General features: G+C 35.7%; 2 protein-coding genes and 2 pseudogenes across 3 annotated transcripts; 1 reads left to right on the plus strand and 3 right to left on the minus strand.

Annotated features, from left to right (window-relative positions):
* Positions 1-646: 646 nt before the first annotated feature.
* LOC130723158 (L-ascorbate oxidase homolog) lies at positions 647-4,290 on the plus strand. Its single transcript, XM_057574114.1, has 5 exons — positions 647-1,003; positions 1,094-1,443; positions 1,738-2,013; positions 2,768-3,254; positions 3,727-4,290. Exons 1-5 carry the CDS (start codon positions 753-755, stop codon positions 4,016-4,018), a joined length of 1,656 nt encoding a protein of 551 aa, XP_057430097.1. The 5' UTR covers positions 647-752; the 3' UTR covers positions 4,019-4,290.
* Positions 4,291-5,242: 952 nt separating this feature from the next.
* Positions 5,243-9,492, minus strand: LOC130726632 (uncharacterized). 2 transcript variants are annotated; one of them, XM_057577934.1, is made up of 6 exons: positions 9,081-9,492; positions 7,967-8,317; positions 7,644-7,692; positions 6,358-6,643; positions 5,998-6,076; positions 5,243-5,558 (listed from the first exon to the last, which is right to left on the minus strand). In XM_057577934.1, exons 1-6 carry the CDS (start codon positions 9,402-9,404, stop codon positions 5,382-5,384), a joined length of 1,266 nt encoding a protein of 421 aa, XP_057433917.1. In that variant the 5' UTR covers positions 9,405-9,492; the 3' UTR covers positions 5,243-5,381. The 2 variants fall into 2 exon arrangements, with proteins under 2 accessions (XP_057433917.1, XP_057433918.1); XM_057577935.1 differs by having other exon boundaries at positions 6,364-6,643; positions 9,081-9,491.
* A 4,924-nt stretch (positions 9,493-14,416) lies between these two features.
* Positions 14,417-17,967, minus strand: LOC130724745 (uncharacterized; annotated as a pseudogene).
* Positions 17,968-19,685: 1,718 nt separating this feature from the next.
* LOC130726496 (pentatricopeptide repeat-containing protein At3g04130, mitochondrial-like) lies at positions 19,686-21,166 on the minus strand (annotated as a pseudogene).
* Positions 21,167-21,367: the final 201 nt, after the last annotated feature.

A 21,367-nucleotide genomic window follows, 5' to 3' on the forward strand; every position in this document is an offset into this window, starting at 1 on the left:
TATAGAAGATTTGTAGCTAGGAAATAGTAGGGTTGATATTTTTAAAATAAAAACGTATCAAAATTAAATTAAATAATTATTAAAAGAAAATATCACAAACATTTTAAATCTGAATTTTAAATTAAATAAATATAATTTAATTTTTCCAAGAGGAAGACATACTTTACAGTTTTTTTTATTCCAAGAGGAAGACATACTTTAGAGTTTTGATGTACGTTTATGTATTCATTTTCTAAAAATTAACGTGCATTGAACCACAAGTTAATTACTAGCAAGATAAATATAATTTTGATTGTTTAGCTTATGAGGAATGGATATATAACACTTGTGTTTTTTTTTTATACATCGGAAAATTGTGTTGGTTTTTTAAACAATATAAAATTCTACATATAAATTGGAAAACATTAATTTATTCTTGACTGAATAATTCTGATGGCATTTAAAATAATTATATTTGGCCACAATATAATAGTATATATTTAGAGAGGGTTATTTTTTCACCTATGAAAAGAATGGTTAGAAGAGGGGTGAGAGGAAGCACGCGTTCTAAGGAGCTCAAGTAATGGAAAGTAGGAGATGTTTGCGCATGCTTTCAATGGCTCCGAAATAGGGAAGACATGTATATAACCCAGAATGGTTACATGAGGAGGAGTCTTCTTCCACTGTAGAATAAAGAAAAATAAAAGAAGCTGATTTTAGGAGAAAAATAAAAGGTTAAAATAGAGTAAGAACATAGAGAAAAAGGTAGATAGATGGGTGGAGTAATAATGTTGATGCTCTTTCTATGCCTTTTTGCTGGGACAATATCTGTGGTTTGGGGTGAAGATCCTTACTTCTACTTGACATGGAATGTTACATATGGAACCATTTCTCCATTGGGTGTACCCCAGCAAGCCATTCTCATCAACGACCGATTTCCTGGACCCAATATCAATGCCACCACAAATAATAACCTAGTTATTAAGGTCTTCAACAATCTTGATGAGCCTTTCCTTTTGACATGGTTGGTACCCCTATAGCATAGCTTCATTTCAAATTATTATTCTTCTTACTTTTCTTATATTTCATGCACGTATTGTGTTTGTGTCTTCAGGAATGGTATCCAACAAAGGAAGAATTCATGGCAAGACGGTGTTGCCGGAACAAACTGCCCCATTCCTCCAGGGACACACTTCACCTACCATTTCCAAGTGAAGGATCAAATAGGTAGCTACTTTTATTCCCCAACCACAGCAATGCACAGAGCAGCAGGTGGTTTTGGCAGCCTCCGTATAAACAGTCGCTTGCTCATTCCGGTACCTTATCCCGATCCTGAGGATGACTACACTGTTCTCATCAATGACTGGTACACAAAGAGCCACACCATACTGAAGAAATTGTTGGATAGTGGGAGATCTATTGGTAGACCTACAGGTGTTCTCATCAATGGAAAAACAGCCAAAGGTGTGTTAGAAAATTAAAGAGATGAAGACCATAGAAAATGAGGAAATTCTATTATTTTGACGCACATGCTACTTGAGTTAATCATAGTCATTACATAACTACTCAATTAAAATACTAAATAAGTAAAATTAAAGGTAACGGCAAATGCTTAGTGATTACTGATTACATAACAAAGAATAATAGCCCTTATGCAAAACTAATGTTGCTTAATGAATTACTACAACCTTCTATGTTTTTAACCATGCAATTTGTTATTTTCTGATTACTACTAACTTTAACTTTATGTCTAACAAGGTGATGGAAAAGATGAGCCACTCTTCACCATGAAGCCTGGAAAGACCTACAAATACAGAGTGTGCAATGTTGGCCTCAAGGACACCCTCAATTTCAGGATCCAAGGCCATCCCATGAAAATTGTTGAGGTAGAAGGCTCCCATGTGGTGCAAAATAACTATGACTCTATTGATGTCCACGTAGGTCAATGCTTTTCTGCTCTTGTCACGGCTAATAAGAAGCCAATGGATTACTACATCGTGGCTTCAAGTCGCTTCACCAAAGGTGTTTTAACAGGTAAGAAAAATGTTTGTTGTTATGCGAAAGATTGTTTACAATGAATATAAGAATAAATTTGACTGATTGAACCTAAACGAGTGCATGTGCACTTATCTTGGAAATAGTCATCATAGAGATATGTTACATTTACACTCATTTTTCTTAGGACATGGTTTGTTTTGCTTTCAAATTTGAAAGTGCTTTAGTCATGGACTGTGAGTTAATAGATGGAAATGGGATGATTTAGATTCTAAGTTCATCATATTTTCAGTTGCATTTAAAGGCTCACATTTTTTTTACTAGAATGATTGTTGTAATTAATAGTGTAGACATTCAACAGACACTTCATTTTTTTCTCTATTTAGTTTTTCTTATCACATCCATCATACAAAACATACATTAGTTCTCTTTCTTCTCCTTATTTCTCACTCTAAATGTCTATTGGATGTCTTCATTATGCGGACATCTACGAATCATTTTACATGTAAGTCATTAGATGAATATTAAACAACATGTCAACATACATTTTAGTTCGAACATACGTTTTCTGACTATAGTGACTACATTAAAAATTGATAGCGGAAGAACTTACTTTATCCTTATACATAATCCCTACTACACCGTTCTTTCTAAACATGAAAGTGGTGTAGAGATTGAGTACAATAAAAATATTCAATAGCTCATTTCATATGAACTCTACTTATATACTATTATGTCTCCCATTTTGTTGTACTCATTTTTATGTAACAAACTCATACAACTCAAACAACAGGTAAGGGTATAATCCGTTATGCCAATGGTAAGGGTGGTCCTCCTGCACCAGAGATCCCAAAGGCACCCATTGGTTGGGCATGGTCTCTCAACCAGTTCCATTCCTTCCACTGGAACCTCACTGCTAGTGCTGCCAGGCCCAACCCTCAGGGCTCCTACAAATATGGTCAGATAAATATCACTCGCACCATCAAGCTCAGTAACTCAGTTAGCAGAACAAAGGGCAAGCTTCGCTACGCCATCAATGGTGTCTCCCATGTTGACCCAGAAACTCCCGTCAAGCTTGCTGAATACTTTGGTATTGGGGACAAGGTATTCAAATATGATACTATCACAGACAACCCACCCCCCAACATTGGAACCGCTGTAACGTTACAACCAAATGTCCTCAATGTTACATTCCGTAATTTCATCGAGATCATCTTTGAGAACAATGAAAAATCAGTCCAGACATATCACCTGGATGGTTACTCATTTTTTGTAGTCGGGTGAGTAGTATTTCTTCATTATGATTAGATAAGTGTTAGACTTAACTTTAATTGGTTGTTTGGTTCATGGCATGGCATCTTTTACCTGGATTCCATGCAGCCATTCAATACTGCATTCGGTGAAGTCAAGAGTCTGCAGTCGTCCAATTAGGATGTCCTTAAATATGAATCCTACAAGTTTGATCAGACGACTGCAAACCTCTGACGTCACCGAATGTTAACAACCTGTGGTCAGGATTTTAATTACACATCCTTTACAACCTTGAGGTCTGGATTTTGATCATTGTTCCTAAATTGTCTAAACAATATGTTGAATTAAAGGTTAAACAAGAGCCAATTGGACTATTTATAAATTTTTCACCATAGTTACCCAACATATTAAGGGCAATGGGCTCTTTTGTGTGTCTTCACCAAACATTTGAAGAAGGAATTAATACTGAATAAGTTTCTATTCTGGTTATTGAATCTACAGCTCAGAACCAGGAACATGGAGCCCAGTGAAAAGGAAGGACTATAACCTTCTTGATGCTGTGAGCAGACACACAGTTCCAGTCTTCCCAAAATCTTGGTCGGCGATCATGTTGACATTCGACAATGCTGGAATGTGGAATCTGAGATCAGAGATGGCTGAGAATCGCTACCTGGGACAACAACTCTACCTTAGTGTTATGTCCCCTGAGCGTTCTACCAATGATGAATACCCTATGCCAGAGAACATATTGCGTTGCGGTCTTGTAAAGAATTTGCCAAAGCCAAAACCATAATACACCTAATTATAAATACTCTCTATATTTAGCTATCGTTTCTTTGAGAAACGTGACACCAAAGGTGGTTTTAGCAAGCTTGTAGAAGAATATATTGTAGCTAGAAGGTTGGGGAAAATCAATGTGTGTCAACCAATTTGAAATTGCAATTTTGTACTTTCTTGATTCTTTTCGACATACGCAATCCTATATAGTTTTAGCCAAAAATAGGTTTGCATATTTTTTGTAATCGTTAGATTGTTCTTAATAAATAAAATAGTCATATAAATGTGTCCTGATTAAAATGTTATAATTAACTAACTAGCTAGGTTCAATAAAAAAAACTAACTAGCTAAATAGTATGTATTAGTATTGATACTCCAACATGCACGGATGAAATAAGAGTTTTTTGTCAGTTTACATTAGACCTTACGTATATCACTTATTTAAGTTATTTTTATAATCCTTTTCAAAAAAAAAAGTTATTTTTATAATCTTAGTTACATTCTTATTCCTTTTTTTTTTCTAGAGTTTTTGTAGTATTTTCTTTAATATTTCGTAGGAAATTCATTAAAGCAATGTCAACATTCTAAAGGTTCTTTAGAAGTTGAGCTGATGCTATGCTGATCAAATCAGCTACTCGCAATTCCTTATCAGATTTGTGGACGGACAAACTGGACGCGAGTTGCCAAGGCCCTCGTCCCGAGTCCCGAGCAGCAAGGAACTCCCATCCCCCAAGCTTGCTCCAAACCCATTTGCCACAGCCTCCTTTGCCTTCACGATTCCCCGCCATAAACATGATTCCCCGCGCTTGTGTTGAGCTGTCAACACTGATTCATTCTTCAAGTATTTATCAGTTAACACCCTAACCCACAGCTTATCTTTCTCATGTACTACTAAAATGTTGTCAACCATTTTGCTCAAGAGAGCTTCATTATTGAGCCTTGCACTACGGATACCCAAGCCACCCTTGTCTTTGGGTTGCGTGATATCTTTCCAAGCGACTAAAGTTTTTATATTTTTACAAAACAGGAAACGACATAATGAGAAAAGGAAATAAAATAAATTAAAATTTTCGTTAGGGTAAGATAATAGTTTTTCATTGAATTCCTATACAATATTCAATTGTATAAGAGTTAAAAAAGATAATCAATTCTGAGTTCTGAGTTCATCTTTTTAAGAAGGAATTCTATCCTAAACAGCTTATAGTTAGCAATCAGCCCCACTATAACTAGAAATCCAAACTAGCATGGTTGGTCATAGTCCTAGTTGTATTCACAACCTCCTATTTATACCCAGATTCTCCAATACCTGTGCAACATTTACTTACAAATCCAGTAAAAACTAAGGGATTTATACGGTTTAAGCAAGTTCATCAAAGGACCTAAGCTGCAATTACCCTTCTCTCCTCAAGTGCAAGCTTCTTGTGTAGCCGCTCTTGGTGATCAGAAAATTCCACAAACATATCCCTCAGATCACTAGCTATCTTGAATTCAGGACTTTCTGAAGATACAATCTTCAAACTTTGCCTGGTTCCTTTCTTTCCATTCTGTAATGCACTCTGCAACAATAAAATCTTTATCAGTAAGGGAGGGAGGAAATATATAGAGAAACTACCTTTGGCAATTATTACATCTAATCAAATTCTTTAGTCCTTTTGCTGCCGATAAAGTGAGCAATTACAATTGTTCATTAAGAAATCAAGAATTGATATGTCTGTAAGTATATGAGCACAATCATAACTATAGATTTCGCAATCAATAGCAGTGATGATTACTTTACCCTCTATAGTAACTCTTCAAATCCTTCAAAAACAGCATGTATTCTCTCATGCAAAGTTTCCCTAGTGGACAGGGTCCTACTAAAACGAAAATTGATTACTGATGGTTCCTCAATTTAGCCATCTGGCAATCCTAATGACCATGCTCCGGTCTCCACTACCAAGCCTTAAATTATTCTTTATTGGAAAAAAGGATAAAATAAATTTGTGTATAAGCTACCTGAGATATAGGAATCAATGTTCCTATGGATGCTTTGACATTTTTGAGACCCGCTACCATATCAATTATCACCCATGGTCTGGAAAAAGACAGTGAAGAGGTTTAAATAGCAAATGAAAATAACCATACATCATTAACATATACAGAATTCACTAGCCTAGGCTTGTAATCCATAACCTTTTCCAAGCATTGCTGGTAAAGTTATTTCAATAATTGCTGTCAAAAGATTTGACAAGCCTTTTTTACTTTAATTGGTGAGCATGGGCATTTACTTTTCACGGTCGAACCAACAGCAGATAACCACATTGAACCCTTCTTAAAATATATAGGACAGATATCAATGCATAGAACTATACATACATATACCTGCCAGTTGAAGATGTTATGATGTGGTGGGGATCTGTCAAAAACTCACAAAGCTTTTGGAACACTGTTTCAGAATTCAACAGAATGGCCCCCCTTGTATACATCTCCCATGACAAACTTGGAAAAATGAAGACTCTAGATGATACTGAAGCATGTCTTTGTAGGAATTGTTCAACTGTTAATGGGCATAGTTCTCTATCAAGATTTCCAATCAAAATCATACACACATTCCTTTTACCTCCAAGATCACTATCTTCCGTTCTTTTGGCATCACAGCTGACTATAAACCAGAATGAAACAAACAAAATCAGATGAAAAACAGAAGACAAAGGTTAAAAGATTTATTTTATAGAACAATATCATACATAGAAATAACAGTTGCAAAATATTAGGCCAGTAATTTGGGTCAATATTGACAACGTCCTACTACGCATTATGAGAATAAGGACTCCTAACAAAGTTAATATCTACAATTAATATCTCCAATTCCTAACCATATATTAGAATATGGGAGGCATATCTCTACCCCAAAAGCAAGCTTGGAGGTGAGGATTGTTTTCATATATATAAGGGCTATCTTGGTCATATCTCTAGTTCATGTGAAACTTCTCAACACACCCCCTCAAAATAGGAAGAGATCAAATAATGATAAGGCTATTAAAAATAGATACTGAAAATGTAAAAACTACCCAAACGAAAAACAGAGACACAATGTATCAAATTATACTACTGATAAAGATATTCATCAGTTTGAGAATTAGACAAGGACTTTGGGAGATACCAAACACTAAACAAAACTAAAGAGTGAAACAAATCTTTGTAAACAAATCCAATCAGTGGATTAGGAAAGAAGCTTAGATACACATAAAACAGCCAAAACACATAAAACACTACATGGTTCATTTCAAACCCAATCATCATCAGTCCATTTACACACAAAAGAACACTACATGTTTCATTTGAAGCCTGAACACATCTGGTCTAGACCAGTGGGTCAGTCACGTTGTGAGTTGTAATGTAGTTCCAGCAAGTATACCATGTCGGGGGGATGGGTAGCCCACATGGTTGAGCTAAGGGTAATTGTAGGTGAAGGGTCAGGGTTCGAACCTTGAGGAGGGATAATTTACACTGATTTACGAACAACTAACATTTGCCTATAAACAAAAAACTACAAGTATACAATGTCAATGTCAAATTATAAAAGGACAATCATATGAAGAGAAGCATTAAAATATCAGAAATATTTTTGAAGACGTCGTCTATATTACATAGAAACAAACCTGCAGGTAAACAAAGTTTGGAGGAAGATTTCCTGGCACGTCGTGTTTCCTACAGAGAGGAATATATATGATGTCAGACACAGAAAGCACATCTAAGAACTTGAACCCATGCTATTACTATAATTTTTCTATAGCATATTTGGAAATCCTTCAACAATAAATTTTAAAACCAAAATCAATTCTTGGAAGAAGCTTTCGTGAATAGCTTCTGAGGACCAAATTGATTCTTTGAAAAAAATAAGTTGATCCAAATATGTTGTTAGCATGCAAGATAATAAAAACTACTTCTGGATCTGTAATAGAGAGATGCACATACTACTTGCCTTTCGCACTCGTTCAAAATAACCAATTCTAGGGGCAGTCTTTGAGCCATCATTGCCATATGCCAGCATAGGGACAGTGTTTGAGCCTTCATCGCGATATGCCACCATTTCCAATCCACAAACTCCCTTCGGTGTTAAAATAGATGGAGAAGAGATAACTCCTAATCTCTCTCTTGTCATCTTCAGAAATGAATCCACTGCCGGATCTGGCTTCACAGGCTGAACTATGCAAATATTCTCCACAGTGCTAGTGGTCAAATTTTCAGCATTAGGCCCATGTAACCAGAAGAGCACAAATTTGCAGTGGCACACTTCCTCTGCTTTTTCAAAAGAATGATCGCCTTTTATCACCTTATGAAAACAGACACACAAAATTTCAGAAGCACATACAAACACAGAGGAACCAAATTAATGAAGAATATAAAATCATGTTTACTTTTCCCAACAGTAAATAAAATAAAAACCACTAACTTCCTATTCTGTTGAATTGAATACCAAGAGTGTGCTTTGAGAAGCACATTTGAGCTTATTTTATAACTAAACATCTAAGCACGTATTTCGTTAAGTTCATAAAAAAAATCTTTCTCTTTATAAAAATATTCTATGACCTGAGCAGCTTAATAAGCATAAGTCAATATAAGAAACATATTGAAATAAGCTGAAAACAGAATAAGCATAAGCTATTGTAAGCAACTTATGAAAATAAGCCCAAAAGAGCATATAAGGTTCCGTTTGGATACCAGCTTATTAGAGCTTATTGGAGCTTATCAACTAAAAAAAAGCATCACATGAGCTTCAATAAGTGCTTTTTTGTTTGCATCCAAACAGGCTCAAAAAGTAGTTCATAAGTTACATAAGCTCTCCTAAACACATAAATAAGCGCTTATGCCAAAAGATAAACTCAAATAAGCTCTTGACATAAGCTATTTTGAGCTTATTAGAACATGCTTCTCATATTAGACAATTAATAAGCATTTATATTGCTATATAATAGCTTAAATTAGTAGCATTTATTCACAATTAATTAAACTGGGTACTTCACACCACATTTATTTTCACCACAATGTCGTTTTGAGCGAAAACGAAAATGTGATAAAAGGGAGGAGCGACTAACCGCGTCGACGACGGCGTCGTAGAAGCGAACGTCGTCGGAGCTGAAATGGTGGCAAGCGCAGACCTTAACGCCGCGACGGAGCTGGCGGCACTCGGAATCTTGAAGCTGTTTAGAGAGGGGTCTGAATCTCTCTTGGAAATCTTGAAGCTGTTCCTCCGATTCGAAGAATGTGGGTTCGAAGAGATTGTCGTGATCCTCAGGGAAGTTTTGGTACCTGACTTTGAGGGTTTGTTCGGAGTCCATTGTTACGCAGACAGTGTACCAAGCGTCGTCGTTGAAGCTCTTGAACTCGGTGGTTTCAGATGAAGCTGTGATCAGAGCCATGGTCTCCGTTTCTCGTTTCTCACCTTGTGTTTGTTTCTCTCATCTCATGGCGTTTCAGTTTCCTGATTCTTCTCTCTATTTTTTTTTCTTTCGTCTTGTAGTACAGTTTTATATTGCCGTTAGATTTATTTTCTTTTTCTTTTTTTTACAAAATAGGTATTTTATTTTCAAATTTTAAAATATGTTTGTTTTCCTAAGAAAGAAAAACTTAAATTAGTTATTACAACTTGAGTGAGGCCTTTATTCTTTTTCTTCTCTTGCAGTGTTGTTGTAATCATCAAAACCATTCCTAAGGTTGTAGAAGCAAGACTTCTTCTTCTTCTTCACAAGTTGGTGGTAGCGGTGGGCCGAGAAGGAGTGACGGTCGTGAAGATGGAGATGACGTAGTGGCTGAAAACCCAGGCAGGGGCGGATCCAGACCTTATATATGAGTGTGGCTAAACATAAAAGAAATTATAGACTAAAATATATTGAAAATATTTTTTTTTTCGAAAAAGAGAAATATTATAGATAAAACCATGAGAAAAAGTTTCTCATGGAAATAGAAGAGATTACAGTCCAAGAAGTACTAGGTTTACAACAAAATATAACAAAAGAAACAAAGTGAAAACAACAGTACATAAAGAAACAGGAACAATAAAACAGGGAAAATACAATATGAAAACAACAATCTATACTACACTAATAGTGGAGGTCGAAAAATAGGAGGTGCATGAGAAATCCACAACAGCACATAGTAGGTCACAACACTTATCAAAGCACAGAACACACGACACTTGACAACAAAGTGTAGCTTTACTAATTTGTGATCTTATTGGAAAGTTCTGCTTACATGCACAGACTGCTACCCACAAATACCAAACTCAAGCAAAACTGCATATGCAAGAAAAATATAAGAAAACCAACGAACACAAGGAAATTATGAATGTACAAGAAAAGACTAAAGATAGTAATTACACTAACTCGATGTTTAAAACTTAAACAATAATTTCATAGTTTAGATATTTGTGAATGTACATATAGAGAAATTATATCTCTAAGAAATTTAAACAAACTCCTTAACCTATTTTTTGTCTTCTCCTTTGGGTTATCTCTTAATTTCTCTTATGTAAATTGTGATTTTTAATTGTAAGACGTTAAAAATAATTTGCAATTAGAGACATGAGTAAAATCAAAACAATAAACTTTAGATTGAAAAATAACTTGCAATTAGATGTTGGGTTTTCTTGTCAAGCATATAATTTTTTTTTTTGAAAAAAAGAAAAAAGAAAAACTGGTGTGGCTAAAGCCCCACCTAGCCTTCAAGTAGATCCGTCCATGGGTTCAGGTTGAAATTATAAGAGTATCTCATATGAAGATCAAGAATGAGATACATAACATAGCTTACTTTATCATATGTAATAGAGAATAATAGGTAAATAATATGTGTGTGTTCTTTTTAGTTAAGGATGAACAATGATTATTGTAAAGATAACAAGAGAAGATTCTAGTGTGAGAGAAGTTAACCTTTTTCTAATGGGGCAACACCTGCTACAACTCATCAGAGAAGGGCAGAGGCCCTCGGCGAGCAATAAGTGAATGAACCAACTCACCACATGTCATTCATAAGAAAATCATAAAATCTCTTTCTCTGGGGGTGGTGCACGACCACGAATAGCTCTCCTAGCTTGACGGGGTCGGGTTAACAAGGCGACGGTGGAGGGGGAGGGGGACTTATCTGCAGAAGACACTCTTACGCATCACGAAACTTGCAGAATACCATTTTGTACATGAAAGAGAAGAGAATAAATAGAGATCTAGAGCGACGACATTTGGAGCAGCGGTTTTGTAGCATGTCCAATTCCATCGTCCTCAACCAAGCCCTTAAAGAGCTTATTTTGTTGTTGGTTAAGGGTTTTCTTTACCCCTAAACAAAGTGCAGCCATGGAGAGTGAGAGCGGGGGATAGGAAGGAAAAAAAAAAGTGAATTGTAGAGAACACTTGGACGTCAACAACAAACTTCGCCTCCTCTTCTCTTAGAACAAGCCTGAGAGATCAAACACAGAAGACAACGAAGAAATAAACACAAACACGTCAATGAATTTAACAGCCGCCATGACCATTGATGCCTCGTTTTTCTTTCCCGAAAAATCACCACTAATTGCTTAAAGTCTAGTTAAACACTCTGACTAAACACTAAGTACTACCACTAACATTAACCATATATAACTCTTCACTTATAACAATTCTACTCCACTAAATATTATTTCAGCACATTATTCAACAACATTTCTTTGCTGAGAGAAAAAAGAAGTCTCCGTACCTCAGCTCACAAAAGACAAAAACAAAATCCCATTTCACTACTTCTCAGTTCTCTTCTCTCAAGTCTCAACCACTCACCGACAAGCACAGCAGGGAGCTGAGAATAGGGCAGCAGCATTGGACGCGCACAACCGTGGCAGAGATGTACCAGGTTCTTTTTAACCGTAAGATATATAGTACTTAATTAATTTCTCCACCCAATTCCAGAAAACAAGAAAACAAAACCAAAGAATGAAGTAATGAACATAACATTATTGCTTTGTGTTTCCTCTGTACTCGCCTATGACAAAGTTTGGCATTTGGGCTTATAGAAAATAATGGTCCACTCCATCATATGGAAGAGAGAACCCATTTGTTAAACTGCTTTGTATTCCCATCAATTTCTTGTGTCTCAAATTATGTTTTTTTCTTTTTTCTATTAAATTTATGTTCGAGCATAAAGTTAATTGGTCTGTTTTCCGAAGGAAAAAAAAATAAAATAAAGTTAATTGGTCTATAGGCTTTTTTACTTCAAAGAAACTTAATCTAGTGGAGTATGATAGGGTCTCGTATCTCACAGATTGCAGATTCATACCCCCACTAGTCAGTCCCCTTAGGGTGAGGTAATTGTAAGTGCTCTTTGAGTCCAATAAGTTTCTCTGCCTTATATTGAGGCATCATCCCTCACCCTAAATTTTTATAAGACGCATCTGTCTCAAATATTGTTTTCCTTTTTTTCCTTTATCTATTAGAATTTATGTTTGAGCATAAAGACAATTGGTCATTAGAGATAAAACCTCTATCATAAAGACAAAAATTCATCAGCCACTCTTTTTGGAATCACATGAAAGATCTTTTAATTTTGGCATTAGAAATTATATCTAACTGAAACACCGTACAGAAAGGTATCAGAAATACATAGGCTATGTTTGACACGTTTAGCTGATAAGCTAGCTGAAAGCTGAAAAGCTAGTTGATAGCTGAAAAGCTAGCTCATAGCTGAAAGTTGATAAACTAGCTGAAAGCTGAAAAACTACGTAATTGTAATAAAAGTGTTTGGTAAAACTAGCTGCTGAACAAGCTGAAATTGTAAAATGACATAAAAAGACATACTTGTATAATTATTTTTTTATTTAACATTACTTTATTTTCACATTAATACCTATTGGATATTAATATTAAAATTATTATAACTTTAAATATTTTAATTTGACTCAATTTATTTATCATCTTAAAAATAGGTTTTCCGAAGCAACAAAAAAAATCATCTTAAAAATATAATATTAATTTTTACTTATTTTATTTTAACATTAATACCTATATGGTGGAATTTTAATAAAATAATAAGAATAAAAATGACAATAAATTCAATAAGCTATAAGCTACCTCAGATAGCTTATAGCTTAAAGCTTTAAGCTACTGAAATAAGTTCCTTCACCAAACACTTTTATAAAGCTTTTAAGCTAGTCAAATAAGCTTTAAGCTAGTCAAATAAGCTATAAGCTAGCTGAAATGACATGTCAAACATAGCCATAAATATAAAATCAAACTACAAAAGTTTAACTTGCCATGATGTTCACAAGGGTTTGCAAGAGAACAAGCACTATGCTTGTTCTGAAAGTCCTTGCCAAAAAGGGACACCCCAGCAGCACTCGGTTTTCTCTCAGGAGACTCACAACCAGGCAGGCCAAGCCTCAGCTCTGTCTCCTTGATTTTGATAGATAATGAGGCCTTACCACCATCCTCAGACCAAAGGGCGGAGGCAGCAGAAGAAGATATCATATCAGAGATTCCTACAGCAATCCATGTGATAGCCTTTCTTACCTGAAGCTGTGCCTGTGTCCCTTGAAAGGAAACAAAAGATCATTCCATGAAAATAAGTGCACAAAAGGAACTAATTAACCAATTATATATTATAATAAGCCATTAACAGTCAAACTTTTAACCTTGGCATCTGATCATCCTGTGATTGTTTGTTTGTTTACACCTCTCTTCCTGTGCAGCTTTCTTCATGTAGAACTACATTAGAGCTTAAGAATCAGCACTTGATGATATTTATTGAAAACAATGAAAAGCACATAATTGGATACATTGGTAGCTTAAAAAGATGTATGTACTAAAACCTGTATTTACTCATCAAAGAGTGCTTATTCAGACTTGGATGACTATGTTGCAGGCTTTCACCATTGATGGTGGTATGGTGATGTAAGTCAGCAATGTGTTTCCCTAGCAACCTGAGCTGCTGCTATACAGTGATAATTTGTTCCTTGCTGAGTTTGCTTAAAATAGTAATGCTGTGTTGTAGAATCTTAGTTGTTACTCGATTAAAATATTTTACACTAGCAAAATTACCCCTCACGCTCCTATCTTCTCATTCTCAAACCCTCTTCGTTCCGTCTCCATTATGCAACCTGCATTTGCGACTACGACTGCAACTTGGCACTGGCATTTCAACTGAAATAATTTTTGTTCAAGGTACACTCATCAGTCCATTTTTCTAGTTTTTCTCTGTACCTCTCACGTGAACCAATTTCTATGCTGCACCTTTTTAGCTTTTTGGTCATCATGTCAATTTTTGTTCCAGGCTCATTCACGGTTAATTTGTTTTTTCTCTAATTAGTATTCATTATTATGGTGATATTGCAAACAAGATAAGCAAACATAACCAAGGAACAGTTGCATAGAAAAACAAGTAGAATAATGCATACTGATCGACAAGTTATCATTCAGTTTCAAGAAAAGAAAATTATAAATACAAATTATAAAATGTCATAAAAAGAAGCCAGTGTAACCTCCGAACTATGAGTCCGAAAATAAAACACGCTTCATATGCCAACAACTGAAGCGTTAATCTTATCGGAACCTCCACAGTAATCGAGCTCTACAAAAGTACCCCCTCCTTCTCCCTTGGCTAGTCTTACCGGATTGACGGCCACACATTTCGCGTGGTCTATCCCTTCATGTTCGCTACTCAGCACCTGCATAGTGGTGAACAATTTCTATATGTTTCACATCACAGGCTTATTTGATAGTCTGGGAAGAAAAAGCGTCTACCTAAACAATCATTTACCTTCACAAAATACTTAATATCTGAAGGTATGATAAGAACATCTGGAATCAAAGAGAGTTGAAGGGCTTCTGGAGCAAGAGAAGAGTCCAATGGAACACTTTCTGCCGGCGGGTAAAGTGGATAAAAGCTGACTCCCAAATTGAAAAACATCAATTATTTCTGATGATTGAATGAACCTAACATCAAGCACAAAAATCACACACTAATACTATATTACCTTTGCTGGTTAAGAATATGGTTTGCAAGTCTACTCAAGCGATCAACAGGTTTTCCATCTGCTGCAGTTCGTGATATCTCCTCCCCACTGAGCTGCTTGAGAATATCCATAGTGCAGCAACCAACTTTGACCTGAAACCCAATCGTTGATTAAAATACTTCTCACATGCTCTTTTCCAGGCACAGCATCTAAATAAACCCTATAACTTAATCTTTTTTGTTTCTCTTGTTCCAAAAGAAAAATAGTAAGCGGTAAATAAGCACTTTAGTGATTAGAAAATACAGGTTTTAATAAATACAAGTTTCAATAAATACATCTTTGAACAAACTCTATAAAGGTGCAAGTTTCTCAATGAACAGCTAAGATTTCATAACAAATATCCTTCTTGTGTGTCAAGGGTAAGTCATAATATCAAATTGCCATGCAATACCTCATTTGCTTCAAAGAGTCCAGGGTTAGCGAGACTGACTATCTGAATTATAAAACAATTATAATGTTAGCATCACCACCAATAGTGAATGATATTCTGCTGGTACAAGTAACAGTTCTGAAGATAGATTATTGAATGTTTTAAAATCATTATACCTGAGATTTGAGATCAGGTAGACTGATATCCAATGCAGGCTGCAAAAACAAATGATTTAAATCAATTTTTGGATGATTAAGGTAACCTAATACTGGCTATGTATCTAGAACAAAAATCATAGGATCATGGTTGGCTCAATTTTATCATTACCTGAGGAAAAACAAAATCATGGTTAGCATCACGTATAGATGGAACAAGGAGAACACGTGCTGCTGAACCCATACATTCTACATAATCTTGCAACTGGGAATAGCAAATCCACCGAGTGGGTTAGAAAAGAACAAAAGAGAAATCCAAAAAAATCCTGCTATTAAAAGATATTACCTTCCTCAAGATTTCAAAATGAAATATTTCATCAAAACTCCTATCCGTTGTCCCTTTCTTAATGTCTGGGTGTTCCGAGTCAATAAATGGTCCCAGCTGAGAAAAAATCCAGTTGTCAACATCAAGTTTGCATCCTTACATGAGTTACATATTGTCCGAGACCCAAAAAATAGTAATTATAAAAATGCTGACTGCAGTATAGGACTTGTAGATATAATATAGACGGTATTTACCAATACAAGCAACTGTGTCGGTTTTCGCTTAGCATATGCAAGTAGTTCTACAAGAGGCTCAAACAACAAATTGTCTGTTGTAGTAAAAGGGCCCGCTGCAATAATCTGTTAACCATCAAAAGCATGTGTAAATATAAATTAGGAACAGAAATGAAGTATGCAAAGGATTATATATTTGAACAGATCAGTTGGCTGATTCTCCTTATCAATAGCTCGCTTCTTTGGAGGATTCAAATCCTCATCAGCAACAGAAGTAGGTACAGAATCCTCCAATTTGGATGCAACTAAGCAATTCCCACTAGGATTATGCCCTCCAATACCAACTACCTATCAAGATGAAGTTTTCCGCTTTTAACTTATAATGCAAATACACTTGGCACATTTAAAACCTGAACCCTAACCCACTATTTCTTACCTGGCCAGGAAAAACTGAAAAGTGGCTTAAATGTTGTAAGTCTAGGCGAACACATTCCCCTCCAGAGTGCTCCATACTGTCCAGTTAGTAGTTAGAAAACAGATCCATCTATGATTGATGAAATTGAAGGGCTAAAATGTAGCAAATATATGAATGCACCATTCTGTCTGAGTTATTTATTAGAAAACAGATCCATGAATGATATATAAAGATGAAGAGTCAAAAAGGAGCAAATATATAATATATATATATATATATATATATATATGTAATGTCACACTTGAAAATAGTGATAGTCAAGACCTCAAATGAGTCAACAGGGTGATCGGCACATGAACTCTCTAAAACTAAATAATGGATCACAAAATGTTAAGAAGAATCACGTGATGGCATTCCTCTTGTCGACATAAGCTCTGGTCAAGTTGAATAGAGCACACTGCCTTTTTCGGAAAGAGTATTTGTTACATGTTCCTTAACAAATCCAACTTACCGGCCGGCAATAGATACAACAGCCTGATGAGATAGAAGATATATACCCATAAGTAATATACACAGATCTGTTAGCTATTTACCTGCTCTGCAGCATGACTGACTTCTCATTTAGTCGGCCTTCTCCATCACAACAAATCATGCCAACAGCAAAAATGATTCTCTGATAAAGCATATTAATTTAAATTATTAGACAATTTACACCAAGAAGAGATCATTCAATGTAGTCACTGACCAGAACTGATGCTCGAGTTAAAAAACAAAACAGAAAGATGATTGGCTAAGAGCCAATAGTTTTATGTTCTTTATATACATTTTGATGAAAACATCAATCAATTTACCTTCAACTTTTAGTGTACGCATTAGAGAGAGATGTGTTAAATTTACCTGCGAAGCAATTGTAGGATCTGCAAGTTCTTCATAGAGCCTAGAAGTTACAAATGCTCTTGCATGTTTCCTAATCCGATTTTCTACTGCATTAACCTAAATAACAATTATCCGATTTCAACAAACAAATGTAAAAGGATAAAGATGTAAGAGCTACAATATATATATCAAATACCCTATCCTCAATCCGATCATACATGAACCTGCAATCAGGTTCGGGCCCTGATCCGTGAACCACCAATGAACACCTTTCACGGGGAAGAACTTTCCTAACAACATTGTCCTCGTCATTCTCAGCGTTGTTATGATTAGGTTCTTGTTTCCCATTCTCTACATCAGGGATGGTATTGATGCTAACTTTCACTGCAAACCTATCTGTTCGCTTTGAAAAGGGCGTCACTAGATTTGATGGTTTTCCAGAATATGAGGCATTTTCATACATTGAAGATGGTGTATCAAGTGCAGGTGAACAAAAATCTCGTTGATGATCCGTTGGCGTTCCAGGAGTATTGTCCTTTTTATCATCATCATTATTTAAGATCCTGCATGAAAGGATTTTCATTTTAATAATGTGTCTTTTAGAGGTAATACTGGACTAACATAAAAAATTCCGTAAGCCTTATCAGCTATTACATAACCATAATTCTAGTGCTTTTGTGTGAAAGACAAGGGATATATATAAGTGCAAATATAATCCTTAGAAAAATAATCCTCACTTTTTTCTAAAAATTAACAAAATTAATCACACTCTTAATATGTGTGCCTCCACTCAAAGAGTAACAGTTAAGACAGTTGAATGGATGGTCCCAATTAAAGCATTGTTAAAGTAATGGAAGACGACGCAATCCAAGTAGGATATGCTCACATTTGTACATCTTTGATAGAGTAAGTATGCCAAGCAGGTTCCTCCATTAAAACATCTTGTTTGATATTATTTTGAAGATGCATCAGAAAACCGTCCATTTCAACATTTTGCAGCGTTGGTTCATTGAGCTGCCTATTGAGGTAGTAAACCTCCCAGCTTGAGACGAGATCGGAAGGGGTGAGAGTGTAGTTGATACAGAAAGTGACACCTGCACATTAGGGAACAGGTTTTGTTATGATGAATCGAGAAAAGAAGAAAGGTAAAAGGAAGAAGAAAGGAAGTAATTACATTTGCTGAGTAATTCTTCTTCTTCTTCTTCTTTGTTGAGATGGAACCCGCTTTTTCTGAATTCTGACTTGATTTCCTCATTCATTTCGCGCTTTCTTTCTGAATTCAAAATCCAATCACAAGGGTTTTCCAGCAATAAGCAGCCAACCAGTGCCGGAGGAGCAGACGGCGACGATGGCGAGTGGTGGAGAAGACGAGAAGAAGCACAGAACCCCTGTGTAAAATTGAAATCCCTAATTTACGGATTTTCAGTTTCAAATCCCGCTCAAAATTTCCAAATTTTTAACCTTTCTCCAAATTATACATTCACTCCCTCAAATCTTGCAATTCATTTCTGGCCCCCTCACTTAGAACCTGACTCACCACAGTTTCATCCACTTGATTTAAATTATATTGAGTTCTTTTACTTCACCTTCTATGTACTTGATCATTTTATTTTGCTTAATGGGCAATCATGGTTTATGATTTATTTGTTTACTTACATTTCTGAATTGTTCTAATTGAAGATATTTGGATCTTAGCTTTTAATCCTCATAGCTAATGACTCAAAAATCTATATTTAATGGATATTTCAACTTAACAACTCCACTATTTTGAAAAGTGATTGCTTCTCCTTGGTAGGTCAAAGGGGCATCTCCTTAACAACTCATTTAATGTGTTGTCCCATTCTTTGGACTTACATTTTTGTATTGATAATACTAAAAGCTCATGTGTGAATCATGCCTGCTTCTTTGTATTGATCGAGTAAATAGATATAACTTTCTGGCTATATTCACCTTATCTGCAGAAACACATGCTGGAAGAGAACACATCTGCATTCAATACAAGATTTAAAAAATTGATAGTGTGAGCCTTTTTGGGTATTTAAATCTAAATGGAATAATATGTAATCGATTTACATCTTAATGTATGATTTGTTGTTTCAGAAAGGGTAAAGATCACACAAAAATATCTTGGGATGAATGCAGATGTGTTCTAAAAGAAATATCATCCATTTAATTCAGCAGTTCAAAATTTGAAAAGCTAGTGTATATTAAGGGAATAGCATTAAGGAGCTAGCAAAATAATAAAGTACAAAGAAAGAATAAAGAAACAACAAATAAACCTTAAACATTGAGCGAATGCATTTATAGTTTCTTCATAAGATCCTCAATTTTCTCAACAGCTTGATACATATTTTTCAGTTTAACTTCCTCCAATAGCAAAAAGCAAGTTCTGTATCTAGGCAATATATCTAGATCTATCATCTCCTCAAACAGAGAGAATGCCCACTTGCATCTATCTGCTCTACAAAGTCCATGAATTAGCAGTGTATAGGTTGAAAGATCAAGACCAAGATGATGCTTATTGACCATGTCATTTAATATTTCATTCAACCAACTATCTATTTTTCCCATCTTGAAACATGACTTGATCAATGGGTGGTATGTTTGAATATCAGGCTTACAGAGGCCTAAATCTTCCATCTCCTCCAATATGTCAAAAGCTCTCTTCACTTCTGCATAATGACAAAATATAGAAATCATCGAGTTATAGGTGGATGTATTTGGGGCCACACCAGCTTTAGGCATTTCAACCTTAAACACATGGTTAGCATCATCTATTCTGCCTGCTCTCCCTAATGTGTAGATGAATGAATTGTAGAAAAGTGTATCAGGCCTACATTCAGCAGACCTCATTCTCTCAATTACTTGCAAAGCTTCATCAAAATTTTCAGCCTTTGCCAGTGCTCACATGATTATAGTATAAGTGACCACATTTGGGGAGCAATCTTGAGCCTGCATTTCATCAAGAAGCTCATAGACCCTGTTAAAATTTTGTTCTTGACAATAACATTGGATGATGGTGGAATAACTTATAACACAAGGGCGACAACTATATCCTTTCATTTCTTGGATTGTCCAATGTGCCTCTTCGACACGACAGATTTTGCACCAACCATGAATGAATATGTTAAATGTGTAAGCATTTGGAGCAATATGCTGCTTCAACTCCAAGTAAACTTCACGAGCTTGCTCAACAAATTCTTCCTTGCATAGGGTATCAAGCAACAAGTTCATGGATTCTGTGTTCTTCTCCAAGCCAATATTCTCACAGCATCTGCCCACTGTCCTGCCCCAACAAACCTTCTCATTACCTTGGCTATAGTATTGAGAGTAGTGATACTCCCCTCACACCGCATTTCATCTAAGAGATCTCTCAACTTGTCCATTACCTTCATTCTACCCAATATGTCTACCATCATGTCATATGCTTCTGGCGAATGTTCAAAGTTTGAATGCAAACTGGCCCATTTGAACAACCCCAATGCAGACTTCCAATCATCCTTATATCGCCGGAGCAATATGTTAATAAGGCTTTGAGACAGATGTAAGCCATCACAAGCTTGATCATTGCTTAGAGATCGGATAATTTCCTCCTCACTGCTTCCTTTTCCAACTTTTGCAGTGAGAATGTCCACGGATCTCATAAGGTCTCGACATTGTTCTTCATGCCTAAAGTCTCTAGCTCCTGATATTGCTAACCTAGGAAATAAGCTGCTAGATACAACAGCCTGACAGCAATTGCAAGAGGAATCACGAACAAAAGCCCGGTATATTGACTGCATCGGCGAAGCAAAGTCATGACTAGGGCCAGGGATGATAATTAGGAGATAAATTCTGGTTCAAAATAAAACCATACAGGAAATTAGCTTTGAGTAACTAACAGTGAATGAAAACAGGCATGTTACACTAGCAACTATTTTTATGAAGAAAAATAATCAACATATGATGATGAGTGATGACTAGTACCACACAACTCATATAGT

The sequence above is a fragment of the Lotus japonicus genome, chromosome 6 (genome assembly GCF_012489685.1).
Source record: "Lotus japonicus ecotype B-129 chromosome 6, LjGifu_v1.2".
NCBI classification, from domain to species: domain Eukaryota; kingdom Viridiplantae; phylum Streptophyta; class Magnoliopsida; order Fabales; family Fabaceae; genus Lotus; species Lotus japonicus.

Excerpts from the sequence above, each read along its gene's own strand:
- LOC130726632 (XM_057577934.1), bottom strand. The coding sequence starts at position 9,404 with ATGGCTCTGATCACAGCTTCATCTGAAACCACCGAGTTCAAGAGCTTC. Across the intron at positions 7,693-7,966 it reads ATTTTGAACGAGTGCGAAAG|GAAACACGACGTGCCAGGAA; the intron begins GCAAGTAGTATG and ends TCCTCTCTGTAG. Across the intron at positions 6,077-6,357 it reads TCTTCAACTGGCAGGTATAT|ACCATGGGTGATAATTGATA; the intron begins GTATGTATAGTT and ends GTCTTTTTCCAG.
- LOC130723158 (XM_057574114.1), top strand. The coding sequence starts at position 753 with ATGGGTGGAGTAATAATGTTGATGCTCTTTCTATGCCTTTTTGCTGGG. Across the intron at positions 1,444-1,737 it reads CAATGGAAAAACAGCCAAAG|GTGATGGAAAAGATGAGCCA; the intron begins GTGTGTTAGAAA and ends ATGTCTAACAAG. Across the intron at positions 3,255-3,726 it reads TACTCATTTTTTGTAGTCGG|CTCAGAACCAGGAACATGGA; the intron begins GTGAGTAGTATT and ends TTGAATCTACAG.